The sequence below is a fragment of the Corapipo altera genome, unplaced genomic scaffold (genome assembly GCF_003945725.1).
Source record: "Corapipo altera isolate COAL_440 unplaced genomic scaffold, ASM394572v1 61411, whole genome shotgun sequence".
Lineage (NCBI taxonomy): Eukaryota > Metazoa > Chordata > Aves > Passeriformes > Pipridae > Corapipo > Corapipo altera.
In genome coordinates, this window is record NW_020884875.1 from 2050441 (window position 1) to 2072307 (window position 21867).

The 21867-nt window shown below is 37.7% G+C and overlaps 1 protein-coding gene across 1 annotated transcript in view; it reads left to right on the top strand.

Moving 5' to 3' along the window:
* Positions 1-10879, top strand: part of SLC1A3 (solute carrier family 1 member 3) — a 66491-nt gene extending 55612 nt beyond the window's left edge. The window contains exons 6-10 of the mRNA XM_027634938.1: positions 1316-1611; positions 3229-3462; positions 5441-5635; positions 6997-7131; positions 8365-10879. Coding sequence (XP_027490739.1) covers positions 1316-1611; positions 3229-3462; positions 5441-5635; positions 6997-7131; positions 8365-8569 — 1065 coding nt within the window. The 3' untranslated portion in view covers positions 8570-10879. The remainder of the gene's footprint in view (positions 1-1315; positions 1612-3228; positions 3463-5440; positions 5636-6996; positions 7132-8364) is intronic.
* The last annotated feature ends 10988 nt before the right edge of the window (positions 10880-21867 follow it).

Below are 21867 nucleotides of genomic sequence, written 5' to 3' on the forward strand. Positions count from 1 at the left end.
CAAGAATTATCACAGGTTGGGTGTGAGTGGGTGAGAAAGTGAAACTGGGCTTTTCTTTGTCAGCCAACTGTCCAAACAGCTTAGATGACTTCTCTAACTACAGCCCAAATCTTAAAAGATTTTAAGTAAATTTCATTCAAAACTCAAGTATATTTAACCTTCGTGGAGATGTGTTCTGCTATTCAGAAACTTTTCATAAATCATTTTTAAGCAGTTTTATGTGACATTCTGAAAGACAGAGCATTCAGGGGGATACATCAGATACGTGGGAGGAGTGTATAAAAACTATCCCAGCGTAGAAAAAAATTAGATCAGTGTTGAAAGGTGATGATTCAGGTTTCCCATCTTAGTGCTAAGTACTTCATTTCACACAAATACTTTTGGAGTATGCAGTGATCTCCAGATATCACTAATGATACAACAGCTCTTAATATTTGTCTTTTTTTGGTAGTTGCAAAGGAATAAAAATCCAAAGTTGCTGAATAACCTTCCAGAATAACCAGCTGCTTTAATGGGACAATTAACATCCTGAGTCACATAAGAAATATTTTACTAGTGAAATTTAACATTGTTTGTGTTTGACAGAATTTAATCAGCACAGACCTGCAGGGCTTTTTGAGCCCAGATAGAAATACTCAGGATGTATATTTCTCTTTGGAAAAATATTAGGGGGTGAAAGACTGCTTTTAAAAGCAGACATTTGGGGTTTGAGATTTTGAAATTGATTTGTCTGTTCCATAATGGAACCATTTAAAGAGAAATACTTTTCTTAATTAAGAGAAGTGGTGACTTGTACTGCAAAATGAACTAATGGCTTTGACATGGTAGAGGAAAAGAGTTATGTTGTGTTTAAGTTAGCTACGGTGTAATTATTTGAATTATAAATTCAAAAAGATGAACAAATAAAGAAACTCCAGAGCACATGAAAATATTTTAGCTGTGCAAAAAAAGGCCCATTTACTTAACAGCTGGAATTTTGTTGTTGGGAAAAATAGCAATTTATAAAAATGTAAACTCAGAATCAATAACTTTGTCACAAAACTCAGGAGCAGGACAAATCTGCATCTTTGACTGCGACATATTTATGAGAAAATGAGTCCTGGTAGCTAAAGGTGAAGTTTTAGCTCTTGAAGTTAATATGGATTTTTGTTGCTTTCAGGAAAGCCAGGTCTTCATCACAGTACATTTTACCTAGAAATATTATGCAAAGAATTCAAATATCCTACGACTGTAATTGTTACTTTAAATTGTGATTTCAACTTTTGCCTGCTGTGATTCACAGAATTTCTGTCTTTCTTTTATTTTGTTTTAACAGTTCAAAACTAACTATGAAAAGAGAAAGTTTAAAGTAGCTATTCCACCCAATGACACATCCACAGTGACTTCCATAATAAGCAATGTGTCAGAAGCAATGGAAGCTCTCACCCGAATGAGAGAGGAAATAGTTCCTGTTCCAGGTTCTGTAAACGGAGTGAATGCCCTTGGCTTGGTGGTTTTCTCAATAAGCTTTGGCCTGGTGATTGGAAGCATGAGAGAGCAAGGTCAGGCATTGAAAGACTTCTTTGATAGCCTTAATGAGGCTATCATGAGATTGGTAGCTCTAATCATGTGGTAAGTGCCTCTTTGATAAATTCCTTTTTAAGTTACTAGCAATATTTTTTCATCACAATCAGGCACTGGGTAGAAGGAGTCTGCTTGGCAGAAAGTCAGACAGTAAGATTGTATCTACCTTGTAGCTTTTTTCACAAGTGAACTCAAGAGCTGTAATGCTCTACCTCAATGATTTTCCCAAGCACACCAACTCTTTCAGAGGGTTTCACTTTCAACATGAGAAAAATCAGGGTCTGTGTCAGAAGTTGCTACACTTGTATCTTATGTCTTCGTAAAGGTAACAATCACAGCAGTATGCTGTTGAAGTTTCCTTATACCCCGATCTGACTTCATTAAAGGAAACCAACAAACCTCCCCCACAATCTTATTTCTACGCAGCAAGACCTTGCTATCGTCGGTTTCCAACACAACTGATTCCTGTAGCTGTGTAGTGTATGTGGATGTCCTTGCATCACAGCTGCACTGCTCACACATACACATACTGTTCCTACTTTATTTATAGTGTTCACTAAGTAAATGAAACAAATACATTTTCCCTCAAGGTCTGAAATCTTTTCAACAATTAAGATTCATTATTTGCCGGGTAGAAAGTTAATTATGAAAAGAAATTATGTTTTGTTGCCTTCTTTACCACAGAAAGAACCCAAAATCAAGTCCAGAAGCCTGTCCAAGAGCACACATGTGTTGCAGTATTGATACAAAACTAAAAATAAGTATATTTGCTCCAGTATCTAAAATTCTGTTCTTCCAGATCACATTTATACAAAACAAAAATATTTTCTCCTTTACAGCGTGCTTAAAATTACAAAGCAGAGGATGAGCATTGCTACATCAGATAAATTTCTAAATGGATTTGATGTCTTAAAGAGAAATTGTGATATGGTGGATAGATTTTGTTCTGTGATGTCTTAGTGTGAGAAGACAAGTGGACATTTACAGAAATAAGTCTGTACCAAAAGTACCACTGCAGCAGAATTATGTTGGAGTTTTATGCACAACACTAGCTCTTTCTTCACCTCTAGCTGTGCTTCCTGACACAGAAAAGCAGTTCATACCTCTTTTGTTGCTGTCACATAATACAGCCAACCTTTGTCATACAGATGTTTTCATGCTGAAGAATATATTTATTCAGTGCCCTGCTGGATGAAACATAGCATGGCCAGAGGCAGCTTGAAATCTTCAGAGATTATCCGACTTCTGTGTGGGTTCCTTCCCCAACAACATGGGAAATAGAACTAGGTGTGCTTGGCATAGACTGCAGCCACACTGGCTGAGCCTTTGTTCACACAGACAGAACTATAACAGAATTGGCTAAACCAACTTTATTACTCTTGAATTCTGAAGAGAATTCATCTCCCTACATGTCTGTAGGCATGCTGTATGTCTTGAAATCCTTACCAGATCTTGAATCCGCTGAAGTCCACCAGAAACATTCACTGTTGTAGTTTATTCTGGGTTGAACTGTTGAAAGTTGAAGAGTTAAACTCTTGAACTGCTCATGCATGGGAGTATCATAGCAGTGCAGTTCTACGCATATAAACACACTGTGGCTGGGGGAGCGAATTTGCTCAGTAAATTACTTTGTTCAGTAATGCTGATTTGATTTCTTATTTGCAGGTATGCTCCACTTGGAATTCTGTTCTTGATTGCTGGAAAAATTGTTGAGATGGAAGATATGGGTGTGATCGGCGGCCAGCTCGCCATGTATACTGTGACAGTCATCATCGGTTTGCTAATTCACGCTGTCATTGTCCTACCTCTTCTGTACTTCGTGATCACTCGTAAGAACCCATGGGTATTTATTGGAGGCTTAATCCAGGCATTAGTCACAGCTGTGGGTACATCTTCCAGGTAAACACAATATTTTAAAGCTGTATTTTTGTTATAGTATTACTGGTTTGAGGAACAATTTTGCCTCACATCTGGTGAACTCTGTATTCAAGTGTTCGCTTGGGTACTGTATTTCAGTTCTATTGCTCTCTGATTCTGACTCAAACTCTGTTTCCTAGGGGTTAAATGAATCTCTTCAGTGATGCAGACTGTATGGCCAGAACCCTTGTGACTTTGATAAGTCTTGATGTCTGATATTTTTAGGTAGTGTGTGCTGGCTTACTTGTAGAGGATACAGCTGGTAAAGGATTGCATGGCAAAATGGAGCAGGAAACTGCAAAGTTCAGAGGGGATTCTTACTGGCAGCTGGCATTCTGTGCTAAAAATCCTGATAGCCAATAATAGATATAGAACCTGCAATAGAAATGCCACTTTTGCTCTGTTGGTGAGGTCATAGGTACACCATATGAATTAAAAAAACCTTTTTGCATGTACGATGAAAGGAAACATTACTATAATGAAATGTACATTTCTGTACCACATGACCTTTCATAAAACACCTTCTATTTTAAAAGATTTTGAAAGTTTCCCTTAAAGACAGGTGTTTTAAGTTAGATATTCTGTAATGCTAAATTCAAGTCCCTGGTGTTTGGTATTATTTTGAACATCTGGAGGAGAAGCAATTGTGACCATTAATGTAGAATCCGATTTAGTTTTGTATCACTGAAAAAGCTTTTGAGGACTAAAAAATTCTGACCGTGTAATGGGAGAGAGGGACAATTACTGATTTCACATTTGACATTCTGATATCAATCCCTGCAAATCTGAGAATGCCTAAAAGTGGAATGCCTAAAAGAGGAGTTGATTAAAAATTATTTTAAAAATAAAATAAAACATACACTAGTCAACATAGTTTAAGAGAAAATAAAACAAAACTACAACTTTGGTGGGTAACAGTAATAGTGTTAAGAGGGTATGTTCCAGTTTTTGTTAGACATTCTACCTGGAGTGGAATCTTTCATAGCCCTTCTTTACTCTACTTTTTGTCAGTATTTTATCAATATTGATTGAGTTTTCTAAGACTTGACAGTCTGTTAAGCAGTTAGCAATGAAAAGATTTCATATGTGTGACAGTCTTTTCTTTCCCTCTTTATAGAATTTATATGACATATTACCTTCTTTATTTTTGATTCAGTTCTGCAACACTATCTGTTACTTTTAAGTGTCTAGAAGAGACAGAGTAATCTGAATTATTGTGTCTTGAAAAACTTTTTTACTTTATTGTGATCAGATGTAGAAATACAAGGCCTGGTTTGGTCAGAGTTAACTTTCTTCATAGCTGCTCATATGGCACCATGTTTTAGATTTGTTTCCAAATCCACAATGATCCCACACTGATGTTCCAGCTATTGCTAGGGTTTGGAGGCAAGTAAGTGAGTGGCTGTGTGGTGCTTAGCTGCCTACTGGTGTTAAACTGTAAGTGGTGAAGTAATGCAACCATTAATCAAAATGCCCTTTCTAGAGAAGCCAGCAAATAAATAAGAGAAAGAATGCTTTTTACTGAAGGATTGAATAATCTGAAGAATTGAATAATGAATTTGTATAACTTAAAAAACCCAGTGCTTAAGGATGATTCAGCCACAGCTCCACGACATATAAGTGAGGAGCAGGAATTTTTAAATCTATTCCTCTACCTAGCAGAAGACTCTTGTAACAAAACACTCAACTTAGGCACATTCAGACTAGGGACTGCATAGAGAATGACAGAAATTAACCATTGGGAAAAGTTTATAAAAGCATTAAGGGAATCTTCACCCTAAATTCAGACTTTTCATTTAAATTCAGTGTTTAAATCCAGCCTTTGCATTTGAAAACAAAAATATTCTGGTAGATCACAAAAAAAATTAAGGCATTTCTTGCAATCATAATGTGTGACAGTTTTTTCTTTCCCTCTTTATAGAATTTCTATGACATATTACCTTCTTTATTTTTGATTCAGTTCTGCAACACTACCTGTTACTTTTAAGTGTCTAGAAGAAATAAATGGAGTGGATAAACGAGTTACAAGATTTGTACTACCAGTTGGTGCTACAATTAACATGGATGGAACTGCTTTATATGAGGCTTTGGCTGCAATTTTCATTGCACAGGTTAACAACTTTGAGCTGAACTTCGGGCAGATTATCACAATCAGGTATGGAAGCCATTATTACTTACATTTCATAAAAGCACCTTTGTGAGGACTTCTTGCTGGTTTATGTGGGATTAGCATCCAGTGCTAAAAACAAGGAACTGCTACAGTGACTGAATACCTGTAATTATTTACGTCTTCTGCACAGGACAGGGCCCCCAGCACATATTTTCCTTTAGGTAAACCTTCAAAAAACTGTAACAGGACACCTGTCACTGCACTCAATGAAGTCAACAAGAACAGTTCTTATTTACTTTCAAGTTTTTCTTTCTAAAGAACTCATGCAGCTCTTGGGAGCTATATACTTACAATCAGTACCAGGTAATTTATAGAGCATGTACAAAGCTGTAGCATAAAAGTATCACAGTGCTAAAGCTGGGAGAGGTAGTTTTCCTAGTCCTGATGGTCTCAGGATACAAGCAGGGGCAAGCTGTGTAAGGAGCAATAATATAGATAAAAGCAGAGAAGATAGGTATGTTTTCAAGCACACAAGTCTTCTTGTTTGAAATAGAACAACAAACAACCCACTGATTAGCACTCAATGATAACTGATATGCATTAATTTCATTATGTTTATCATAGTTTAGGAGAAAAGAGTGATGGGTACATGTGTAGATTAAATGAATGTCAGCAAGGGGAGAGATGGACACTGTAGGACAAAGAGACATGTATTTGTCACATAGGAAGACTGAAATTTCAGTTACAGTGGTTCTCTCTACAAAAGCCACCAATTTATTTCAATACACATTAACATAAGGTAAAACTCTGCCTTCGCACTCTGTGGTAATAGTTTCACATTCATTAGTACTAGACTGCTCCCTGGCAAACCACCTGACAAAACAAATTCTTCCTAAACCAGGTGTGAACAAGCATATTTCTCCTAAGTCACTAGACTGTATGATTCAGGGTTTCTGGCAGCTTTTCTGATGGCAGAACTCCAACTGCTGGAGGACAGAGACTTCACCTGGCATGAAGTTATAGTGAGACGGACAAAGAATAAAAGTTCTTGCCTTAGATCTGCCAGGACAGAATTATCTCCTCGGCTTTCTTTTTAACATGTTTGAGCTTGTGGACTGAGTTTTTTCAGTGGGTTGGGACATGTGGCTATGAGGTTTTGTCTGGCCCTTGGCATCTAGTAGGGAAGTTAGCACTAAAAAGTCATGTTGCGAGGTTTCTGGATAAAGGTTTAGTGCAAACACTTCGGATCGAAAGTCACACTCCCCTGCAGCTATGAGGTGTTCAGATAAGGGATTGGGCTCATCTTTATTTACTACTTGCTTCATATCTGGTTTTAAAGTTTGCCAGATGATAAAGAGAGTTTATTGCGGAAGTCAATTAATTGCTGTTGCCATCTCTCTGCACAGCATCACCGCTACAGCTGCCAGTATTGGGGCTGCAGGCATTCCTCAAGCTGGACTGGTCACCATGGTCATTGTGCTGACATCAGTAGGTCTGCCTACAGATGATATCACTCTTATCATTGCAGTGGACTGGTTCTTGTAAGTATTTTTATGGAGTCATTAAAGGCTTAGACAATATTTAGAAGTGAAATAGCCAGGGACATTCTGGCTGTACTGCAATCTTTTTGCTGTGGAAAGCAGTTGGAAACAAGCATTAAAAAGAGTCACAATTTCTGGCTTTTATGGTATTTTCATAGAGCAGATGGTGAGGGGTATTGCTTAATGATTCCTTTTGCATGCAGAAAGTTTACTTAGAAACTTTTATCATTAGGGTAGTGACAGGCACACTGTAATTAAAGAAGCAAAGAATTGCTTTAGCCTATTTTTTGTAGGATGCAATGAAAACCTTTTCTTCAATCAGAAGCTCAGAACTGAATCAAATCCAACCAACAAATTGCAGCCCTTCTGACTATGTAATCTGGGAAAGATTCATATGTCTGCCCCATGGACACAGAAATGAAAAATAGTTGTGTAACTCTTTTATCCAGCCACCACAAAGTATTGCCTCTAAATTTTTCCATTCCTCTATCTGTAGAAGACTAACAGACACCTGTAAGAGTACAAATTCCCTTAGGTCCAGGAACTAAATCAAAGGAAGGTTTCCTCCAACCTCTATCTCATTAACACCTATTTATCCATGGTTTCCAGGGCCTTTTACCCATCAGTCTCTTCAAGTGATCCCTGTAAGAAGTTGCCAGTGTTCTTATCAGAACATAAGGTCTTCAAATGATTATCTAACCACATGCCCACAGCCTGGTATGGGTGGATGCTTATCTACTAATGGTACCAGTCCCTCCTCATCAAGCTGTGTCCTACATCTGCTGGGCAGAGCCCTCTAAGGGGATTGAGTTGTTGTAGTTTAATTTGAGTCATTTCAGCATAATTCCACCCTAAATCGCTCATCATAGTTTATGGTCATGAGACAAATAACAAGGTAGATTATTATTGGCTTACATGTTCAGAGCATATAAACCCAAACCACCAAAGTCCCGAAATGCCTCCAAGAAGCCATGTGGTCCCTTTGGCATCCTCATCACATGGCTGTTTCTTGCTGTCAGGTTACTAAGAGTAGTAATACATTTTGTGACTCCACATCCCAGTATATTTGGTAATTTCTGTAGAAGAAATAATGGCAGTAACAGTTTGGGTAAGCGAATATATATATAACAGGTGGCTCATTTAGTAACTGTTTGAAGGCAGTTTTAACAGCTAGTCTGCATGCTTCCCTGAACAAGTGATGAAATCAAGACTAACTCACTACTTTTTCCTTAGGGATCGTCTCCGTACCACGACAAATGTCTTGGGAGACTCCATCGGAGCAGGAATTGTTGAACATTTATCACGGCATGAGCTGAAGAACAGGGATGCTGAAATGGGTAATTCCGTGATAGAGGAGAATGAAATGAAGAAACCCTACCAGCTGATCTCCCAAGAAAATGAGAATGAGAAACCATTAGATAGTGAAACCAAGATGTAGGGTAGAGAAAACGTGAGTTCAACACTGCAAGTGTGGAAAAGCACACAATTTTCCGGCCGTTTATATCTTGAATTCACCAAGTTCATCTATTCCTTGATTTCTCCCTTTATGCTCGCACTGGAAAGAATTAATGAAAATATATTCCAAACTAGCAGTGATCATGGTATATGTTGGCTTCCCACTTAAAAATTAACAGGCAACAACAGTGGTCCTGCTAGACATATGCTAACTGGGGATAAAAAAAGAGATTGTGTATATGTTACTCAGTCCTGTGAATCTTTTTTTTTTTTTTTATGAACTGGAAAGTAAAAACAGATAACAGAGCCTGAAAATGGTTTTATTTTTTTAAATACCTGTTGCAAAATTCCTAATATCTTTAAACACACAATCAGTACTTCTAACTTGATAACTACATCCAGCTAAGTAAATTAACATGACTTTTACTTTTTTATCTGATTATTTTTCTCTAGTGTTATATTATTGTTCAAATACTAGCAGGACAATAAAAAAGCAGGAGATTAATTGAGGGGATAAAAAGGGGGAAGATATATAAATAAAGAAAAGAAATACCCCCAAATCAGCACTTTTACCAGCTGAGTTGAAATATTTCTGAGAAAGTTATTTTATCTAGACTGTTTTTCACATTAGATTCAGCTGTTCTTCATAAAAATTTAGCCTAGTTGGCTCCCACTGACTCAAACATTTACAATATGCGTGTATGTACTTCCAGTCTGGATTTGCTTCTATAATTTAAACATCACAACCCAGCTGAACAATCTATGTGTGGAAGTGTTTGTAGGGGCAAGGCCCTAGTCTGGGACAGAAAATGTGTCTTCACCTCTGTTTGAAAAAAAAATCTACTTAATAAGCAATGATAAGAAGGCAATGCCAGCCTTCTGTAGAAGGTGTAGAAGAGTGAGATGCTCAGATCCTAAATTAGATGAATTCTAAATCTAAATCCCTGAGACTAACTGGAGGTTTTCTGATTGAAATCTCCCGAATTCTCCATCATACCACTAATAAATTATAGAGCAATTAACTGGATTTACATTTTTCCTTCTGGAGAAGACTCCCTATCTCAGTGTGAAATTTTGAATTCCTAGAGTGTTTATCAGTAGCATCCAAGAAAAAAACCAAACAAACCCTTAGAAAGTAAAACTAATGGGTGCTTTTATACATTTTACTAGGAAAAATATATAAACTGCAAAATCGTAAATACTATAATAAATGTTGACATTTTAATTAGAAATTATTTTAAAATGCAATATTGTAGGTTTCCTTCAGAGAGTAGATAAGCAAAGAATGAAAAAAGGGAGACAGTGCATTTGTAATCCTGTGGCTTTTTTGTTCATTTCAAGATTATTCCCTTAAGAAGCACTTTCTAGAAATATAAATTATGTACCTTTTCTTTTTTACCTTGTATTATTAAAGAGATTAAACTGGAAAGTTTTGTAATGCAGTTAGAGTTGGGAGAAAGACAAAAATATTGACAGGCATAATAGTGTTGAGTGATCTGTTTTATTAAAATTGTTGTCTTCTTTCTCCCTCTCCTTATCAAAAAAATTGTGATGATAGAAATGAAGGATTCCCTTGCATTGTCCGAGCTACCATTCAAAAAATATTGAATATGTTGCTTCTGTCACTAGAAGTCCATAATATGGTGTACAAGTAACTAGTGAAAATGTCATCATGCTGGTTGAAGGCAAATCTTTTCCCAGGCAAGACTGTTTTTTAGGACTGAAAACTCCTGTCCATCTTCTCCAGTTAAGTCACCTGAACAATATGAGCAAGAACTCTCTAGTGAATGAATTGAGCAGGGTTTAATATAGAGTATTGAGCAGTCAAACCAAGCAAACTCTAAATGAATCTCTGACAGAAAGAAAATATGGGTTTATGGGTTGTTCTTTTTTTTTTTTTGGCTAACAAAATGCAAATCTAGGATACAGACTGGCATTTTCTGATATATAATTAGAGATATTTTTATATAGATACTGTATTCAGAATGTGTGTATAAACATTAACTGTAGAATTTATGGCATAACACTTTAAATTTTTGTTAAGATTTTGTTTGGAAATACATTGCAAAGACAATGTAAAAGGCTGTCTTTCTATGACATCAGCTGAGAAAAATTAGTTGTGTCACAAAGAATGTGATCTTTTTTTATACTAACGTTGTTTCTTATGGAAATCAGGTATTATAGAAAGATTCCCTTCCCCATTCCCCACTGGTTTTGCATTGGTATGCACCCAGAGTGGTTTGAGAAACATTACTTTGTAGATGCATTTTCAATAAAAATAGTTTTACATTACTGCTCTTATTGTGATTTAGAATTTCTTTCAAAGGCTCTGTAATAGAAGCTTTACACAAATTCAAGGCTGAGAAACTCATAGTACGGGATTTCAGGAATTTCAGGCTATTTTATGCAGCAGGACTTTGATATAGCAGGGCTTCCTTACTTTAAATATGCACTTACAGTTTTGTGATCAAAAATAAAGAAGTAAAGCATGGTAGGGAGAAACACTAAGAATTAAAAGAATCAATGTTTTTCCTACTGAAGTTCATTCAAATTCACATATTGATATCTGCAAAATACTGAAAAAAAACATATTTACATTTTCAATGATGCAAAATTGCCGGTTCATTTTGGATGCATATAAATAGATGGTGTAAAGCCCCATTACAGCTTTGTAACATTACAGCTATCCTCAACAATCCACTGTTTTTCTCAGGGAAGTGGTTTGTGATGCTGTCAGGGTTCACTTGGCAGCAACTCCAGTTAGCAGTTCTCTTCTAATGGAAGTGACTGTCTCATGAGAAGTTCTGGGAAGGTATAAAAGACACGAGCTGAATCACTGCATCTAGAAGGTTCTGTTGTTTGGAGAAAATGGAGACAACAGAGAGAAGTCCTACCTTCTTAAACATAAACCAGCAAAACACCGAACAGTTTCCTCTCTGAATTTGTCTGTGGTGTTTTAAATGTAGATACTATATAATGCAAACAGTATTGTTAAAAAAATCAGAGAAGCACATGAGCATATTTTTTTCCAAATGTTTTTTCTAGTTATCTGTGTGTGTGTTCTCCCAGTACAGTATCTTTGTGTTTCTAGAACTACTATCATGATGGGGATAGTTAAAGAAAGAGAGTGTATCACAGAATCATTTAGGTTGGAAAAGACCTCTAAGATCATCAAGACCAACCTTTGTCTGATCACACCTTGTCACCTAGACCTTGGCAGTAAGTGTCATGTCCAGTATTTTCTTGAACACTTCCAGGGATGATGACTCCAACACCTCCCTGGGCAGCCCATCCAATGCTTGACAACCCCTTCCATGAAGAAACTCGTCTTGGTCTCCAACTTGAACCTTCCCTGGTGCAACCTGAGGCCTTTTCATTTTGTCCTGTCACTTGCTACCTTGGAGAAGAGGCCGACTCCCACTTGGCTACAACCTCCTTTCAGGTAGTTGTAGAGAGTGATAAGGTCTCTCCTGAGCCCCCTTTTTTTCTCGAGGCTAAACACCCCCAGGTCCCTCAGCTGCTCTCCATACCACTTACCACCTAGACCTTTCCCTAGCTCTGTTGCCCTTCTCGAGACTTGCTCCAGATCCTCACTTGGAGAAATTACTGGCACAGTGGCCTTGCTTACTCTTCTGTGCCTCCATGCAGAATAAAAATCTCTGGTATCCCATTATTTTTCAGCAGTGTTTTCATTTGGAAGTTGGGGTACAAAACAGCCTTGCCATTCTTAGGCAAGAATTCATGTCTCTATAACAGTGTGTGGCCAGTTTAAAGCAAAGTGGTCATGCATGTGGAAAATCGACTACTGGCACAGCAAAGAATTTCTGTGTTCCCTTCTGAAGGACTGAATTTGCACAAGTGACGTTTGTGTTCCAGTGAAGGCACAACTGACAGGAAATTTAAGGAACTGTATTTCAACTAACCTTTGGGTTTTTTTTAATAAAGTTGCAACGGAAATAGTACAGAACTTATCTTGCTTCTACTGTGAACACCAGTGTCCTAGTTGTGGTAACAGTGTGTCATCATCTAGGCTCTAGTGGGATAGCCATTTCCCAGAACGGGATAAAAAATCTGAGATGAACTGATAGATCCTGATAGACCTGTCTGGATTTCCTTTTTTCTGAAGAGATCAGTTTATCCTGGAAGCACAGAATAAGATGGAGAAAGACTTTTACACCCCTGTGCTAAACAGAAAACTCAGACTGGTAACATCAGTGAGGCAGCAAGATTCCTTCTGATAATAGAGAGCAGTAGTCAGATGATACAATCCTGCATGATGAGCCCTTTCCTTTCTGTCTTCTCCCCTCTGGCTCCTCAGATGTCTCCAAAGTACCCAGAGGTATCTAAAATTCCAAAATTCTAAGACAAGAGCACCTGCATCTCTAACCAAAGTTTTTCTTTAACATGCCTCATTACACAACTAGGACTGCACAAATAATTGATTTTTCACTTCAGTGAGAGAACTGAAAAACTTGGGAGAATAATTCTTCCAGGGCATCATCAAAACAATTTTTTATTGCTTAAAAAAAAAAAAAGTATTTTTCAAGTGTAATGACATGTTTCATTCTCCACTTCTTGAAACATCGCATCTCACTTCTTGATTGCTTTTCCTCTATTTTAAATTAAAACAAACTGAGCTGCAAAATGAACTGAACTTGAAAATAAGACATTGAATCGTTTTGCTAGGAAAACATCAAAATGAAATATTCTGACTTTTCTATAATATCTCCTCACTTTAAAGTCAATTTTATTTATGGAAGTTGGCACAGCTTCACAAGTACTTGCCTCAAAAACTGCGTTTTTCGGCAGTATATTTTCGTATTAATGCTTTTTCTTTGTTCTTTACAGCTTCTTTTCTTTAGACATTGCACATTTTTCTAGTTTTCCTGATTAATCAGATTTTTTCTTAGTTGGACTACTTAGTTGGCTTTTTAAGAGCTTTTTAAAACTCTTGATACTTGATAAAAATTATAAAAAACCAAATCTCTTCTGATAGTTGTCCACTATTATTACTTTGACTCCTAAAGTTGTATTCATTTTCTGCATCATGTTTTTTTTTGATGCCTTAAGCAGTTTCCTATTTTCAGCAGTCCCATGTACCTCCATCCCTCTATCCCACTCACTCTCTTGGCTTTTCTCCTTATTTTTACAGCTGCTCCTCCAAGAACCCTACTGCAACGGGTAGTAGGGTACACTACAGGTCTCAGGAGTATTCTTGGTCTTTAACATGGCTAAGCCTTTTTGAGTTCTGATTCCCAACCAATAAAATGGGGTTTCTAGAGAAATTAGGATTGTGGAGAGCCTGTACAATGGGGCTGACATGCACACCTGGATCACATCTCGGGCATCACTCAAACCCTGAGGATTTGCCCCTAGTGCGTAGCACTTTTGTCCTTCTATCTCCTGTGCTCTAGATACTTAGGGTGTATTTAAGAATTTGTACTGCCCTCTCTTCAAAACAGAAATTAAATAAATTTGTTCATCATAATCGTACATAAAAACTGGCCAAATCATGTAGTGCTTGCTGGTTTCTTTCACTGGCAAAACTCCCACGAACAGCAAAGTGAGGAGGATAAAATAAAGATCTGACTTGGATTTCAAGCACAGAGAATAAACTACATTGCAAATATATTCGGAATAACATTAGTACTGGTGGCAGATGGTGACTGTCCTTTGAGCTGGTGCCACACAAACCTCCCTTCCGGTTCACCTTGCTCATGACCTGCAGTCCCTCTCCCATTTGAATCCTGCTCCTCTCCCAGGCAGCAGCTCCTGGCCATGCCAAATTGCCTGGTGTTTTTGTGATATGCACAAATGGGGACTGAGATGAGACCACCCAACTTGCTTTCATTTACAGGCTAAGCCAGGATGTAAGGTTGAGTCTCCAGAAGAAAAAGCCGACAGTACTAACCCACTGTGCCACTTAGCTTCCACAGTGCAAAGGAGCTATTCAGCTGCTGCCAGCGCTTCATTTTCAGATGTACTGTGGCTCTGTAACAATCAGCTTCCTAAAAACTGCAGTGTTTCCCAGAAATGACTGCCAAAATTCTTTGTCTCATTGGATTATGCTGCCATCGTGTGGCAGCTGTTTTTTTTTTACAAGTAACATTTTACATCCAATTAAAAAAAACAGGTTAAATCCTCTGATGAACAATTGAGCACAACGTTTAATGTTTGCTTCGGCTGCAGAATGTTGTTATTATAATAATTCTATTTATTCACATAAAGAATATATTAACTTATCTTTAAGGTACTGTCTTTAAGATGTTCAACTGTGAATACTGTTGTACTGATTCTTTCGTGCTTCTGTTCATTTGTCTGTGTTTTATCTGAGCATCTCTCAGGCAAAATGAAAGTGTCTTGGAGAAAATGTGTGCCACAGTTCCCGAGGTATTCTTTTATATACTCTGGGAATAGTGATGTATGGGCTATTTTGCTAACACTAATTGCTGAGAGAGCAGGGTCTCACCAGGACTGATGTCTCTTCCAGTCTCAGTTCTTTCTCTCTGGTAATCTGATGTGCCCCAAGGTTCTGTGAAAACGCTAGATTTGCACGTGTGGAATCTGTACTTGCCAAACTGTGTTTCTATGGATGCATAAAGACTGTACCTTGATACAATGCATGTCAAAATGGTGAAGAGCAGCTGAGGGAGCCAGGGCTGTTTAGTTTGGAGCAAAGGAGGCTCAGGGGAGGCCTTATCACTCTCTACAACTACCTGAAAGGAGGTTATAGCTGTGTGGAGTTGCTCCCTTCTCCCATGTAACAAATGACAGAACAAGATGAAATGACCTCAAGTTGCTCTAGGGGAGGTTTAGATTGGATACTAGGGAGAAATATTCGTGGAAAGGGTTGTCAACCACTAGAATGGCCTGCCAGGGAACTGTTGGGAGTCAGCACTCGTGGAGGTTTTTAGAGCTGTGTAGATGTGGCACTTGCAGACATGGTTTAGTGGTGGACTTGGCAGTGCTGGGTTAATGGTTGGACTCAATTATTTTAGAGGTCTTTTCCAACCTAAATATTTTTATGATTCTATGAAGCAAATGCTGTGGCATCTGGCCAGGGCCTGAGCTGTTCCTTTGCAAACCAGCAGTGCTACCGACACTTGTAGTACCGAATATTGTATTGCAAACTCCTTGAGACAGAACTGGGAGAATTTTACACTATCTTTAAATCCATTTCCAGCCTCATCAATGTGTAAAAACATGATGTGACATAAAGGACTAGAAAGCAATATATTAGACATCTGTAATACTGCATCCTATGTCTCTAATACTGAATCCCACTAAAATAACATTCCTCAAAAGTTACTCCAGCAAATACTGACCTTCCTGTCAATTACTATCTTTGTTGAACAACAATAGATCTTTGACAGTTCAGCAGCAATCAAACCACCATGAAACTCCATCACTATCAAAAAGTGCACCATCTGCTGAAAATATAAAGAGTGTTAAAATCATAAGTATAATTCCAGGAGCATGGACTGGATTTTGTTTACTGCCAACACAAAGCAGCTCTTCTGTTTCAGTAATCAATAAAATACAATCAAGCTTTGCTTGTTCCTTCTTTCCTTTCAATTCATTACTTCTCACAATATACTTTAATCTGGCGGGTAAAGTATTCTCCAGATATAAGTTCAGCTGTGAAACAAGAGAGAGAGAACTGGAAGGGTAGGAGGGTGCAGGGTAGATATTGGGAACTACAGAGTGGCAATTCTGACTTCTGCCATGGTAACGAGATACAAGCACAAACCCACTCAGGACATGGGCAAACACAGGAGAATACTGCTAACGAGCTGATATGATTTCAGCAAAGGGAAAGTCTCCCCCATGGACCTGCTGGAGCTCTTTAAGTGCACTAGTAAGGAAACTAGTTGCACTAGATATCTGGATTTTCAGAAAGCCGTGGATAATGACCTACACCTATTAACCTAGAGGTTAATAGAGAAAATAAGATGCCATGGACGGAGGGTAGGTCCTTAATGGATTTAAAGCCTATTATAAGATAAGAAACAAAATGGTAGGGCTTAGTTAAGGTTTCTCAGTAATAAGAAATGTCCAAAATGAGCCCACATGGAAAATGATTTAGGGACGAATTTTACTGAACACCTTACCGATTCCTTAGAGAAGAAAGTTCGCAGTGAAATCTCTTTAGGTATGTAAATAACATTATGTTCTTTAAGGTATTTAAATACCTTGACAATGGCATCAGATTCCAGAAGGATCTCACAAAACTGAATGGGTGAAAGGTTTCCTTTAGATAAATACAATGTAGTATGTACAATCTAAATGGCAACTACATAGTGCTGAACTCAAAACTGGTAGTTATGAACCGAGGAAAGGATCTTAAGAGTTGCTGCTGTTTCCTGACATCACTGGATCAATGCACTGGCCAAAAAAGGCAGCAAGATGCTGAGAGTCAGAACAAGGAGAATCAAGGACATAATTTTTCTTCTATTTAAAGGCCTTGGTGCAGCTGATGCCTTAAGCCTCTAATTTTTTTTTTATTTTTCTAATATTTGTAAGCCTTGTAAGTTTTATAGGTAGATTTTAAAAGCAGCAACCCTCACTCCCTTGCATCCCTTTCCCAGTAGCACCCTTGTTTACACATTCCTTAACCCTCTTACCCCATTCTATGCTCCCTATATCACTCCTACCCCTGAATACAGCAGAAATGTTTAGTCTTTTGTCAAAGCAAGGCCTAGATTGTTGGCAGAACAGCATATCAGGGCCTAAACCACAGAACACGGTCAAAAACTGGGTAACTATGTACCCTTTGTGCTCTGATGATTGTGAAGATGGGATGAAGAGAGGGTCCCGAAATGCACCCCAGACCCATTTTCAGGGGGTGGACCCGGGGTGGTCCAGAGTAAAGGCCACAGGGTGGACACATTTGGGATTGGATGGATGAGAGTTTAAACTGCTTAAGTAGTACAGCTTTACAAAGTGGATAGTGAACTCCTGAACGAGATTGTCACAGGAGGTGCAGACAGACAGTATCAAAGTGGAGGAAACAGTATCAACAGGTTCAAAAGGAGATTATATAGGTTCAAGAACAGGCAAATCCTCCAGCACCCTTAATACAACAACTCTGAAAGTTACAGAAGTCACACAGAGAAGAGGCCAGCTCCATTGTTTTCACTAAACTGTATTTCCACAGCAGGACAGTGAGAAAATACTGGTTTTAACAGAATATTGGTCTGACCTAGTAGATTGTTACATTTAGGCAACACAACATGGCTCATTCTGTTATCTGCTAATAAGTATCCTACGGCACCAGTAATTCCTCTTCCCTGACACATGCCTTCAAGTTATATCTCTTGCATAAAGTGGTCACCCTGGAGCTGCAAACTGATGGTTAATATCTTTCAGGAAGAACTGCTTTCTGCCTTCCCACTTGTGTGTGTGTTTATGTGTATGATATGCTATCTTCCTTAATTTCAGAAAATCCAGCCAGTGGACCAGCCTGGTAAGTGCCAACACACCATTATACATCTGTGCCCTGCTTTTCCAGCAAATCCATTTGTGCAAATCTCCGAGTCTGAAGCACAGAGACTTCAGCTCATCTACTCGTTCTTTCCCAAAATGCTACTTTTATTATTCTGATGTTTCTGCCACTTTATGCAACATTCTCTTAAAGGACTTGGGAAATTATTTGAACTGTGGAAAAAAACCCAGAAACCAGACTTTGTTTCAGATTCATTCCACTCCTTTGCTTAGAGAGAACAACAATAGATAAAGAAAGACAGCAACTTGATGAAGCAATTAATTATCTATTAATGAAAGCACTGTCAGCACCAATCACTGAAGAGTTCCATTTAAAATCTTTTTAACAGAAAGTATTTTAATTTTTATTTTAATTTAAAAATTATTATTATTTTTCAACACAAATTATTATTATTTAAATGTTATGCAAATGTTTTATGGCTTTAGATCTTTGGATAGAAAATCTTTGAAAGCATTTCGTTAAAAGCTTGTTACTTAGAAAACCTAGCAGTGAGATAATTAGAAATAGCATACTATGAAGTCGATAAGTTTTCCTGCTCTCTCCTGCAAGATATTGAGCTTTTTAAAGTTTTTATTGCATTGAAAAATACTTCTGAAAGTAAGTATGTTGAAGGTTTGTATCATATGGTAAATCAGACTTATGAGTTAATTTTGAACCCCTCTAACACATTTATTGAGGAGAGTTTATAATACATACAAGTGCTATAAACTCTTCTAAATCCTTAAGATCCAGATATAATGTTTCTATTCTAACCAGCAGGCCAAGTGTGTGGGAATACGAGACTCATTATTTCCTCCCCTTAGGGCTGTACATAGTTTAACCCAATCACAAGGACATCATTCATTGGCCCTATCAGCTAAGATTCAGCTGACATCACAGAATGAAGCACACATTTATAACAAAGTGCTAAGGATAGCATTCATTTGACTTTCATCCCTTTTCATCTCTCTCCTTTACTCGGTGTTCCCTCCTACCTTTCGCTCTCTGGAGCCAGGACTGGTGCGGTTTCAACACCTGTGTGGGTTGCCTGTTAAGCAGGAGAGCTCCTTGAAGTCCCCCTCAGAGACTTTGCAGTGAGCCTTGAAACTGGTGGAGGCAAGAAGCAGCTAAAACAAGAATTTGTTATCTCCTAGAAGCTAGAGATTTTGCATCCATAAGCTGCGCTAAATCAGTGAGGTTTAAAGTCCTTTCAGCAGGATGCTTTTGTCCAGATGCACTACACAGAGAAGTGCAGAGAAAGCTTGAGCAATAGATGTGACTTACAGGCCTGGACATAAAGCAACTCCAAGGACTGGGATCTTTTTTCCTCATCCCTTCCTCAAGTGGATTCATAGTTTATGCAGTAATTCCTTATCAGGATATAATTCACCCGAAATCAGGTAGGGTGAAATCTTTGTTCTTCCTGACATCTAGTGGTCCTAAACAGAAATATTTTGAGCAATTCTGAAGAACTTTTTCCTCAACTTTCCTGTTTGGATAGTACACAATCAGCCTGCATATAATGTGAAAATTTACTGATTCAGATGGAGGGTCTGTGACCTTTTCTAGAATTTTCCCCTGAAAATTATTTAAATCAGCATTTTGATCTTAATTCTGCTCACCTTTCAGGTGAAGCAAAAAAATTAAATAGAAGTATAAAGATGTCAATCAATTTTCAAGAGAATCACTTGCCATGGATATTTCCCATTTACACAAGCATATTGTGGAAGAAGAACAGCTTTTGTACATGAAAATAAACAAGCTTTTATACCATGAAAATAATGGTTCTATGCTACACAATCGTCCCATTTTTAAAGGTACTTAAAAGACAGATTTTCTAAAATAATTGTATTTCCTTTAGACATGGCACTCAGTAGAAGCAATATGTGAAAATTCATCTTGGATTTTACGTATCTTAATTGTCACTTTTTATTATTCTGATTTAAGGAATTAGTATCTCTTTCAACCGCAATTTTCAAAACAGACCTAAGGACTACCAATATCAAAAAAGTCCAAACCCTGCAAGAATGGATAAATAGAAAATTGTTGTGGGTTTTTTTCCAATGGGCTGAATAACAATTCCTCACTGCTCATCTTTGGCCACATCAGTTCAAAAACTATGCAACAGCAAAAAAGCGTTTCAAGAAAGTCAAGAGTCCCTCAAGGGCAAAGAGACCCTGCAGAGAGACCTTGAAAAATTAGAGAGATGGGTAATCACTAACTGTATGAAGTTTAACAAGGGCCAGATTCTGCACCTGGGATGAGGCAACCCTGGTTGTGCGTATAGACTTTACATCTTTCTGGTATTTCTCCTGTTTATTTAATAATATTTACACTACTATAAATTTGAATCTATTTATTACAATTTACAGTACAATTTCCCTGCAATCAGGTAATTTCTGTTTCAAGCATGAATGAAATATGGTAACTGGTACAGTGAGTATTGCTGTGCAAAAAGTACACAGGGACACATGTCCCTGTACAAACAATTATACACAAGGTGTGCCTCAGTATGATAACCAGCGGAGCAAATGTTTCACTGTGTATTGGTCAAATACATACATCTGCTCTCCATCTGAAGTATTTAATTTTTTCTTCCCCTCTACATGTCAGAAACCCTGATCCTGCAAACTTAAAAATTTAAGTCTATTCAATCACTCCACAGAGTTCATGCCTACAGTTTTTGATTACTACTTGAAAAGAGTTATTATTAACACCACACAAACCTACATTTTGTAGACAGTGCCTAAGACAGCTAATACACTCATTACATTTATGAACAGTACAAAATTTCTACTAGCTTCTACAGTATTCAACACTATTCAAAGAATATTCAGATAAAATTTTACTCGATATGTAACTTTCTACTTCCAGCCTTCCTGCAAGAACTTATCACAGTCACCATCAGTGACTGCCTACCTGATCACAAGGTACCCTGCTCTCTATGGAAGAGTCTGATCCATGTATATTACTGCTGCTCTGCCACACTAGCCTTGTAAAAAGCCCTCAAAATGAGGATAGACATGGAGAGTATGGTCTCTTCCTTAGCATAATTTGTACCACTGCATGAAAGAGAATTTAATTTCTTGAGCTAGAAATATCATCATTCTGTTGTTCATTGATTTGGATACACAGCTGTGTTCTGGCCTCTGTTTCAATGCACACTGAAACATTTATGTTAAACAGCCAATTAATGCACATTAACACATAAACACCTCTTGAGGCAGCAATTAAAATCTAGAAATTTTCTACCTTAAGTAGTTGAACAGCCATGTAACAATGCCCACCCACAAATTTAGTATAATTCCATTTAAAAGAAGATATTTTGATCCCATGATTCCATATACAGTAATCAAAAGAGATACTCAGGAGACATAAAAATGCAGACATACAAAATCATTAGAATACAAGCTCTTGGAGACTTGTCTTGGGAACCTGAGTCTTGTTGTGCTCCAAGATCTCCCATCCTGTGCTGCAAGGAGCTCCTAAAGCTCTCCACATAGAGCTTTTCCCAGTAGAAGCCTCAGTAAAATACTAGCATTTTCTAGATTTTATCTTTTCTTCATCTTTTTTTGAAAAGATGAATTTATCATTTTGGCAGTAAATACAATTTCATCTATCTCACATATTTTTCTGCAGCACTGATTTGTTTTGGAGGTCCTCCTTGTATTCTAATTCGGAGCCTAAACTACATGTTTTGGAGTTTTTCTTTCATTCCTTTCCATCACAGAGGTAACTAATCCCTTACTGTCAGCTCCACAAGCACTGTTGCATCAGTTTACAGGCTTGAATTCTAG